At 41.9% G+C, this 11,233-nt stretch overlaps 1 protein-coding gene across 1 annotated transcript in view; it reads left to right on the top strand.

Annotated features, from left to right (window-relative positions):
* Positions 1-11,233, top strand: part of LOC116039988 (cullin-1) — a 44,441-nt gene that overhangs the window by 8,588 nt on the left and 24,620 nt on the right. Inside the window, exons 2-3 of the mRNA XM_031285181.2 lie at positions 8,204-8,615; positions 10,873-11,047. Of these exons, the coding sequence (XP_031141041.1) occupies positions 8,476-8,615; positions 10,873-11,047 (315 nt within the window). The 5' untranslated portion in view covers positions 8,204-8,475. The remainder of the gene's footprint in view (positions 1-8,203; positions 8,616-10,872; positions 11,048-11,233) is intronic.

Here is an 11,233-nt window from a genome sequence, read left to right as displayed (position 1 = left end):
CTCTCGGTCAGTCTGCCGTTTCCTCTTTCTCTGTTCCTCCGACAATGCTTTCCTAGCTTTCTGCTTCTTTTTTGCCGGCTCAGCCATGGCGATAGTGTGAAAAACTCCATCGCTACCTTGTTAGCCGGTTCCTGAATGGGCGTATGTGTGCAGTGCCGTGAAGCAATTTGTTGCGTCGCGAGACCTGATATCACGCCATACTTCGAGACGACCACCATTCAACTCGAAAAAAGTCATATAACCATTCCAATGACTCCGAAGCTATAACTTTGCTAAATAAAAAAATGTAATCCTGCTGCTGCCTGACTTTTCCTAAAAGAGTCTGTATTTTAATTTAAAATAGTTTTTATATACATTACACAAAAGGCAAAGCAAATACAATCACTTTTCCCTATTTCAGCCATACACGGTCATATTGACCGCTCAGATTTTCGCGGTTTTGTTTTTAATCTTTTGCGCGGTTGAAGATGCATCTTGGTTGCTTAGTAATAATCATAGTCTCTGTCAGAGAAACGTAACTAGCGGCCTCAAGTAACAAGTGTGGGCATCACCGATGGGCCGAAGGCAAAGCCAGAGTCGGTAACGTAGGCTACTACGGCGTGGATGGACGAAAAGCTCCGGGCGCTCGCTGTGTGAAAGGCGCGGTACACGTAGATGGCCGGTGGCTGTTTACATGTTCATATAACTTTATACATGCTACAACTGGCTGGAATCATTACACACATCCTCTCCAAGGAGTGAACCAGCTGTAAAATGTCCCGGAGGAAGTTCATGCAGCTACTGACAGAGAGCTGAGAGCGGAGTTTATGGAGGAAAAAAGGGCCGCGGCGCACGGTCCGAGCAGCGGCGCACGGTCCGAGCAGCGGCGCACGGTCCGAGCAGCGGCGCACGGTCCGAGCAGCGGCGCACGGTCCGAGCAGCGCTGACACCACAGCAGACACCAAAACGGAGACAGTACCAGGTTAGGTTAGGTTATAAATGTTCAAATAACATACTTTTAATTGTTATTTGGCTGTGAATTATGTTGAATGAATTTCCCCCAATATGTTTCAGGACATGAATGTATGAAATAATCACGTTTTAGCCTACTATGCCATGATATGATATCAAGGGCGTTGTATTGAATCAACAGCCACGTGCAATTTAGCTAACAGGTGAAGGTGAAACTAAAAATGTGCAAGAACTATAGACTAATACAGGCTTAAATGAACTGACAACATAAGTTATACGACTTACAGATCTCAAGGATGCACACATGCCATCTCAACCGGGTCCTCCAGACAGCCTGTCTCTTTTTTCTTCTTCTTCTTCTTCTCGCGTTGTGCGTTGTGTCCGCGCTATTTTCCGACGTGCTCTCTAACAATCACTGCTGATAGACGGCTTTTTGTACATTTCTGATACCGTGGCGGGAGGAATCTAACCGTGGCGGACCGCCACTTGCCAATCCACATAGAGGAAACACTGTTATTCAGTAAAAACTAAAATGCAATTTCCCAGTACATTCTGCGTCCCTTTGTAGTCATGTTGTCTTTTTTTTGGGGTCATTTTTGTTTTCGTTAGGGATTGTTTTTGGGTCTCTGTGGTCATTCGGCGTCTGTTTGTGTCTCTTTGTGGTAGTTTTGCGTCTCTTTTACACATCATTTTGGACCATATCTGTGTCTAAGACGTTGGAAAAGCTAGAGCAGATAATAAATAAATAACTCTCAAAAAGCTTAAACTTGCTAAAGAAGTCCAACTAAAGTCATTAGATCTGAGAAAAGTCTTTTAGTCACATTCAATTGGCTTAGGCGCTGCCCGAAACGGCTTGGGTTCTGCACCTAAACCTTGCAATGGCGGGAAAAATCATGCTGTCATTTTTGTGAAATTTCTCGTCCTCGCTGCTGTAAGAGTCCTCACTGGATGAGGAGTAGTCCGTCACTTTGACGGGTGGGGCGGCTGGTTTCCTCCCCCTGCCTTTTAAGTTTTTAATATTGTTCGCTTTTTGACGGTTGATTAGACAAAACGAGCAATTTCAAGATCTCCCTTTGGGCTTTTAAGACATTTCGATGGTCATTTCTTGCCATTTTATACTGCTTTCTGCAACACGATTTAAATGAAATGCAAATTATTTTTAGCTGCAGCTTTAGTAGTTCCATTCTAACAGTGTAAACAAAAAGCTTCCTTTTGTCAGAACATGGCAGAGTATCTAAATATAGTAAGGTGTCAATAGCAACTTGCCACAAACTTCAGAAATTCGCCGTCTCGTTAAAAGACCCACATTTCGAAACGGCAGCAGATTCTTAGCTGCCGCGTCACTGACGCCGCTCGGACGTCAAAGCGTTCAGTCATTGTGTCCCGGTGTCGACAGGGACAGGAAGGTCACTTAGCTTCCTCCCCTCTTCCTCTAACAGACTATTGGACTTGGGTCACGTCCTGAGTCTCTGGCCCTAATAGCTGTGAATGGCCAGAGATGGGCAGCGCCGCATGCCTGCTCCGTCTAAATATAGCAGCGCTGCCTACATGTTCACAGCAGCTTCTACCCATATACACCCTCTCTTTTATTCTCTCTGGTTCTTTTAGGCTGCGTTTACACAGCAAGGCCTCTGGTTTTCCTTTTTTGAATTCTCAGATGTAGTTACACGCTGTGTCATAGAGCTGCTTGATTTATTATTTAACACGATCACTCGTTGACTTTTGAAAAGATGTTGAAATTATTGAATTACATTTTTTTTTTTTTTTTGTGGTTTGGATATAAAATATTTTTTCAGCTAACTTCTGCTGTAAATTGTACAAGCAAGAAGCAACTAGGGCTGCGCAATTAATCGCAATTTTATCGTAATTGCAGAATGGACTAGTGCAATATCCAAATTGCAGGGGGGGCGCAATATTTGTTAAAGGCAAAATCTGTATCAAACCGTTCTGAATGAAGTAGTGTGGTGCTGCAGAGACGTCCCGGCCTACAAATCCTATCCTACAGACTACAGAAAACATCTTTGTTTGGTACAGATCCTCGCACAAATCACACTATAATCATTTTAATTTAAGATTTAATATTAGTCAATGAATAATGATACAAACACTTATTCCCTTCAGTATCGTGAGTCATATCGCAATCGCAATATCAGTCAAAATAATTGCCATTACATATTTTCCTCATATCGTGCAGCTCTAGAAGCAACCCTCAAATATATGTTATAATGCATCAGGTTAATGTTTACATTAAGAACTGAGCCCCAAAGAAGTGAGTTTAAAGTACTTCGTACTTCTACATCCATGGTGAAAAGGCAGATGTATTTAAAGATCGATTTCTGGATTTGACTATTCTAGAGGTACAACGATGAATCGATTAATCGATTAGTTGTCAACTATTAAATTAATCGCCAACTATTTTGATAATCGATTAATCGTTTGAGTAATTTTTTTCTTAAAAAAAAATAAGATTTCTCTGATTCCAGCTTGTTAAATGTGAATATCTTCTAGTTTCTTCTCTCCTCTGTGACAGTAAACTGAATATCTTTTGAGTTTTGGACAACACAAGACATTTGAGGACGTCCTCTTAGGCTTTGGGAAACACATCGACTAAATAATCGTTAGTTGCAGCCCTAGACGAATCTATCGGATCACTCAAACTCAGATCGATTTGAATTGGAGGATTGATTATTTAAACCCAGCCCTGTTCATTGATTCATTATTACCACATCAGTGTTTCCTTCGGGATTTTTTTTTAGCAGTGGGGGCAGCTCCGCACCCCCCAGGAAACAGAACTGACACTTTGCTGCAACACAAACTAATATATTTATTCACCTCTATTCACACACACAATGAGGCATATTTTCTGCTGTGATTGAACTGTATTTTTTGAGTTACTGTATAGGCCAACTTTGATCTTGACATATAGGCTCAGCATTCTGTAGCAAATAACAACAAACCCACTATTAATGACATTAACTTAATGTAGTGTAACTACTTCAGCATGTAAATAATGCACCTAAAATACAAACAGGGCGAGGGCGTTCAGAAATCGCTATCGAATCAACAGCCCCGTGCAATTTAGCTCGCAGGTGAAGAATACAAACAACGAAAATCACCAGTTAACTTAATTTTAATTTACAAGACCAGGCTTAGGGCGCTGACACACAGAGCCGATAATCGGCCGTTGGACAGTCTGGCGAGGTCGGTGGCTCGAGTCTGGTCGGTGTGTTCCGTGCCGTCGTCCGTCTGAGGGGCCGACGGCCGTCATTTGGGCCGACCTGACATGTTCAGTCGGAGACAGGGCAGTCGGGACTCGCCCGGAAATGGCGAGCGGATGAGCCTCTCAAAATCTGACGAAAATCTTTTAAACTGACCTTTGTCGATCTGAAATGAAGACGGATTCAGCAACTGCACGGCCTATTTCTCTCTTAAAATGTTTTCAGAAACACGTTTCGGTGAACTATTTTAGTCCAATATGAGATCGGATTCTGAACGAGCCGCCATGACAGTCTGGCTGTGAATTTCTGGAGAAAAAAGACCCACGTGACGCGTTCGTCCAATCAGCTGCCGGTTTTCATTTTCTGGGAAACAATAATAGACTGTCGGCGTCGCCTCAGTGTGTTTTTGAGGCATTTATTTGGACCTCGGGACCCGACTGATCAGTCCGACTGGCTTTACTGCCGACGGTCGGCCGTCTGGTTGGTGTGTAAGCACCTTTTAAATGAACTGACAACATAAGTTATACGACTTACAGTTCTCAAGGACGTACACACATGATCTCAACTGGCTAGTTATCCTCGTGTATCCGCGCTATTCTCCGACATGCACTCTCACAATGCAGCCTTATTTCTGATACCGTGGGGGGCAGAAATGTTGCCGTGGGGGGCCGCAACGGTCGAATCAACATTGAGGAAACACTGCACATGCATTCAGTTCATAAATTAATTAAGTTTTGCCGGTTAGGCTGCCGGTGACACCAGAAAGTATACAATCCCACCACCGCTTTGGGACGCCATCGTAACCATTAGAGCCCAGCCGATATATCGGCGGGCTGATATTAGGCCTTTTTAGTAGGCTCTAGTAACCATACGTAACCATACCTGACAGCTGCGGCTCGTCTTCTCGCTGTGTGTGTTTGGTTGTTATTTTGATCTCATTTCTTGAAGAGCATTGGTAGAGTCACACAGTTTAATCTGTATACATACTGCTGCTTCCACTCTGCTTCAGTTTAGCAAAACAATCAAACTTTTTATTGGTCCTGAATGCACAAACATTTTTTTTTTTTACATATATTCAAGGCTGGTGTGAAAGGTATTTTTGTCTTTTCTCTCGTGCGGTTTGTCTCGTCTTCTCTCTCTCTCTCTCTCTCTCTCTCTCTGTCTTTCTCTCTCTCTCTGTCTCTCTCTGTCACTCTCTGTTTCCCTCTGTCTCTCTCTCTGTCTCTCTCTGTCACTCTCTGTTTCCCTCTGTCTCTCTCTCTGTCTCTCTCTGTCACTCTCTCTGTTTCCCTCTGTCTCTCTCTGTCTCTCTCTGTTACTCTCTCTGTTTCCCTCTGTTTCCCTCTGTCTCTCTCTCTGTCTCTCTCTGTCACTCTCTGTTTCCCTCTGTTTCCCTCTGTCTCTCTCTCTGTCTCTCTCTGTCACTCTCTCTGTTTCCCTCTGTTTCCCTCTGTCTCTCTCTCTGTCTCTCTGTTTCCCTCTGTGTCTCTCTCTGTTACTCTCTCTGTTTCCCTCTGTTTCTCTCTCTCTCTCTCTCTCTCTCTCTCTCTCTCTCTCTCTCTCTCTCTGTGTGTGTGGCTTGAAAGGTGTCGATGCTGCAAGCACTGGCATTTACCTTTTCCTCTTGTCCTGACCGTGAGGATGAAATTACAGCATGTCTGTCAGTTAGCCTTAATGATGCATCCTCCTTGGACTTTCTAATCCTGACCTCATATTCAATATCAATTTGGGGGGGGGGGGGAATCAAATCCCAAGTGCCAAAAAAACACCCGACATTTTGTAAGAAAGTTATGTTGATGAAACGGAAAAAAAAGCAGCACTAAGTTTTAGCAACATGACAAAACTCTATGCACAACTTAAAGGTCCAAATTAGGTTTTTGGACGAATGCAAAAAGAAGGGCTGCTTGATGGTGGAAAAAAACAGTCACATTGGTCAATATTGAAATCACGATATAACATGACTTCTCGCTGACTTTTGGAAAGATGTAGCAGTTAATGAACTTCAAAAACAGTGAAACAGTTAAACAGATCAACAGTGGAAACACCTTGAACTGTGAAATGTCCTTTTCATACTTTTGCGGTTTGAACTTTTTTTTTTCCCAATTCAGAACACAAAACAGGATAAGAGTTTACTTGCAAAATGTGCAAACTAATCGTTTTTCTCAACAACATTGTTTTTGTGTTCTTATCCAAATTCAATTAATTGCACAGCCTTAGGTGGAAGTGAAGTAAAAATTGGCTCGGAGCGTCTAGAAAGGGAACTTGGGAGACGAGGGAGACTGGGAGACGCGGCACGGTCTCCACCGGACGGGTGGAGGAAATGAGGGAGTTGTTGAAGTGGACTAATCTGTTATTAGCTGAGTGACGTCGGGGTTGGTCAGCACCGTGTGAACAGGGATCAGAGCTAGGTGTCGGCACGTAATAGGGATCGACCGAGACTGTTGTTTCAAGGCCGATACTGATTATTAGTAGTTAATGAAACAGATAACTAATATTTGGAACCGATAGGCATTTATACAGTGAAAATGAAAATCTTTAAGTCAAAATCAAGATTTTGGAATGTTACAAATTCCAACACCAAATGCTTTGTTTAAATGCTTTCAGTAATTATTTAATAAATATAATAGAATAGACTTTTACTAATTGTCATTGTGCAGCAGAACCATCCAACAAAATGTACTTGTGCAGCCTCTAAAACAATACTCACTAGGGCTGCAACTAACGATTATTTTCATAGTCGATTAATCTGTCGATTATTTTCTCGATTAGTTGTTTGATCTATAAAAATGTCAAAACATGGTGAACAATGTGGATCAGTGTTTCCCAAAGCCTAAGATGATGTCCTAAAATGTCTTGTGTTGTCCAAAACTCAAAAAATATTCAGTTTACTGTCACAGAGGAGAGAAGAAACTAGAAGATATTCACATTTAACAAGCTGGAATCAGAGAAATCTTTTTTTTTTTTTAAGAAAAATAATGACTCAAACGATTAATCGATTATCAAAATAGTTGGTGATTAATTTAATAGTTGACAACTAATCGATTAATCGATTCATCGTTGCACCTCTAATGCTCACTTTCATATACACACACACAATAAATAAAATAAGAAACGTATAAAAAACATTATCCCATTATGAGTCCCATTGCATAGAATCCCTATCTAGGAAGTACAACTGTGCTGGCTGAGGTGTGGGGGGATGGATACCCGAACCGAGCCCGATGGTACCCGCCGGGCCGGGCCGGGTTCAGACAGATATTTAGAAATGATGTTCAGGTTTGGGTCAGGCTCGGTCACATCAGTGTGATAAGGCATTGAAGATTTTAAATTTAAAAAAGCTTATTATGTAGGTGCGTGTCTGTGTTAACGTGCGCTTGTTCCCCCGTGTGCGCTGATGCCTCATCTGTTGACATTTCTGAATGCCTTCCTGTAGTTGCTTGATAAAAGTTTTCCACACAAACAAACATGCGTCATTAGTATGAGAAAGAAATGAGATTTTAACTGGGTCGGGCTCGGACATAAATATCTTAATGCCTGTCGGACGCGGGCCGGGCTCGGACAGAAAAATGCCGCCCGATCTGCACTCTAGTGGGGGGGGCATGATTGTTCATTTCTGTGTAAATGAGAAACTTTGAACATAATAGCCAGTAACGGAGAGTCAGATAGTGTTGTTGGTGAGGGGGGGGGGTTAAGTCAGACTCCGTGGGGAGTGAATCCGAAGCAGACGGACAGACACAGAGCTGGAGCCGAGCCAAAGTAGAACACTTTTTTCTTTTCTGATAACTGATAATCTGCAAACTGCCAGAAGACGGACCGATAATCGGCAGTTATCTGAATATCTTTGAGTTGTGGCCAAAACAAGATATTTGAAGGGCGTCATCTCCGGCTTTGGGAAACACTGATTTGACATTATTTTACCATTTTATAGACCAAACAACTAATCCATTAATCCAGAAAATAATCAACACTGAAGTAATTGTTAGTAGCCATATTGTTTAAACAAAATGTATTTTGTTGTTTTTTTTTGTTTGCAGGTCATCTGGTGAGGTGTACCAAATCTTTTAGGTGGAGGAGTGGCTGACAGCGCCACCCAGGCGTGCAGAGTGGGACTGCATCCCGTCTCACAATCAACGACCAGCTTCCCGAAGCGCCGCTGCCGCTGCCCGATGGACCGCGCACTCTGAGAGCAGAGCGAGCCGGGACAGAAACCAAGCGAGGAGAAAGGAGCCGGGGGGGAGAACGCCCACCGGAGCAGGAAAGGGAGGGCATTGTTCGGCCGGGAGAGGAGAGGACACGGGGCGCCACGATGTCGTCGAACAGGACCCAGAACCCCCACGGACTGAAACAGATAGGCCTGGACCAGATATGGGACGACCTGCGGGCTGGCATCCAGCAGGTGTACACACGGCAAAGCATGGCCAAGTCGCGCTACATGGAACTCTACACGTATCCTGTCAGACCGGGGAAGGTCGAGGCTGTGAGGCTGTGATGATAGATTGTATTGTTGGGTGGAACCGTAACTTGATTAATCCCTTAGCCGCTGAATAGAAAATGAATTGGCAGTCATTACAAAGTAAAATTCACTGGTTCTAACTTCACAGATGTCTTTTTATAACAGTGAAGTGAATATATCTAGGGTTTGGGACTGTTGGTCAATCAAAACAAGCAATTTAAATATGTCTGCTTTAGAAATTATGGGCATTTCTCTCTATGGAGCTTTTTCACAGCAGACATTTTGACCTGTCATAGTAGGAAAAGCACAGCTGAAATTGATAACCTTAACGATGGCTCAATTCCATCAGGTGTCCCAGTAAGCTATTTCAGTGAGTCAGCATGCACCATACCAGGGCCTCTCCTAAGAGGAATGCAGCCATCATTAATGGTTTGGAATACACCTGTGCTTTTCCTACTATACCATGTCAACATGTCTGCCGTGAAGAAGGTCTATTGTCTGACATGTTATTGACCGTGCATAATTGGGAAATTAACTGAAGCACATACAAATCTGATCTTCCAGAAATTGTTCTTGAAGTTGTTGTACAATCATACATTTTACTCTCTAATTTATTGCCCTAATAGCTGATCCATTCTCACGTTTAAGTTCAGTAATGGTTACCTAACAGTGACACAAATAATTAACAGTACTTTGCCAGTTGTTGAAACTGCAGCCTCCCTCTCTCTGTGTGCTGTAGTGTACTTGCTACTTCCTTCTCTCTCAAACCCAAACCTGTTGTATAGCTGCTTTTGGCCACGTAATGAGTTCTAACAAAAGAACATCCAGCAGGCCAGAGTCCAGAAAACAGGAAACGAGCCTTTGCTTCAGAAATACCACCTACATAATTACTGATCTCAGGAGGTCTTAATCAAAAATGTATTTTTCTAATGAAACTGTAGATATTTCACCCTTTTCTAAACATGCACACTCCATAGAATACACAGTGTGCGTGATGTGAGTGTAAAGTACACAACGTGCTGATTTTCTCCAAGGGCACATTTTGTTGTTTTGACATCCTCTCTTCCTGTTAACGCACCTTTCTAGCACTACAGGATGTCATCATTTCCCTGAAATAAGAAATGCACCCAGCCATATAATCTCACAACCGTAATCCTATCCTGTCAGGCAGGAAGAAAGAACCACATTCATTTCAACTTTATACAAAGCTACAATCCGTCAATGACATATTTAGTCTTTGACAGCTTTTCGGCCAAAGTCTGCATCGCTGGTCACCAACTTAAAAAAAAAAAAAAAAAAAAAAAGAAGAAGCTTTGTTGTAGTTATAGACAGGGTTCCCGCAAGGTCTTAAAAGTATTAAAAAGAAGTTTTCAATTTAATATTCTAAAAATATCGCCTTAAAAGTATTATTTCGTTTACTAAAGTCTTATATTTTTTCTTGTCCTTTCGTAGGATAACAAATGCCGTAACGTCATAAAGAGATATTTTGTGTAGGTAACATTTTGAACTTGTGGTTTCATAGCATAAGGAGTCTAAATGCGACAAGTATTTTATTTATTTTATGTTTTAATAGAGTACAAACACACTTACACAAAAGTGAATTATTAAATTCAGGTTATGTTATTCGGTAATTACTGCTTTTCTCTGGCTTAAAATCCATCCTAGGTGGTATTAAGAAGGTCTTAAAAAGTCTTAAATCTTACTCGGAGAACCCAGCATATTGATTTTCTATATTTTTTTTTATTGTTTATTAAGGATCCCCATTAGTCATCAACGTAGTGAAGACTATTCTTCCTGGGGTCCAACACAAGACAAATATTATAAAGCAAAATACATATTGTTGTATCAGAACAATGAAAACATCCTGGGTTTTATGAAACAAAATGCACAGTAGCCCGTTTTTATAAAAACCAAACAAAATCGTTACATGAAATAAAATATATACTGTAGTAAAAGAAAGAAAGAAGACAGACAGGAATAGTTTCAACCTAATCTCCGTACTGATAACAGCTTAGTTTTTGAAGCCTGAAATATTTCCCATTAGGATTAAATGTGGGGGTGTTACAGTATCTTACAGCTCTATATTTATGTATGACTTTACGTTTGAAAGACATAGTAGAGGAGAGCGCATAATTCCTCTGCTTGCTCCTTTGTTTTATGTAAAGGTCAGCTACATTTTGGCGATGAATTTTAATCCTCTGATTATGTAGGGTCTCTCTGTGTTTCATTCCTTAACGCTTCCCTCCTCAGACATGTATATAACTATTGTACCAGCGTCCACCAGTCGAGCCAGGGCAGGGGCTCCGTGCCTCCAGCCAAGCCCTCCAAAAAGTCCACCACTCCAGGCGGGGCTCAGTTTGTAGGCCTGGAGCTCTACAAGCGACTCAAAGAGTTCCTGAAGAACTATCTGACCAGCCTGCTCAAGGTGAGTCCACGCACTTCAGAAGCACTGCGAAGTTAACATACAATAAGCAAAGGTTAATCTCCGATACTGCCTAAAACGCTGGTATCGGGAAGTACTGGAGTTTATGCACCGATCCGATACCACGTAATAAAGCCCTAAAGAAAATCTACGTTAAAGTAGTTTATTTATGTTCTTTTTCCGTTATAA

The sequence above is a fragment of the Sander lucioperca genome, chromosome 14 (assembly GCF_008315115.2).
Source record: "Sander lucioperca isolate FBNREF2018 chromosome 14, SLUC_FBN_1.2, whole genome shotgun sequence".
Classification (NCBI taxonomy): domain Eukaryota; kingdom Metazoa; phylum Chordata; class Actinopteri; order Perciformes; family Percidae; genus Sander; species Sander lucioperca.
This window is presented reverse-complemented; position numbering and strand designations above follow the sequence as displayed.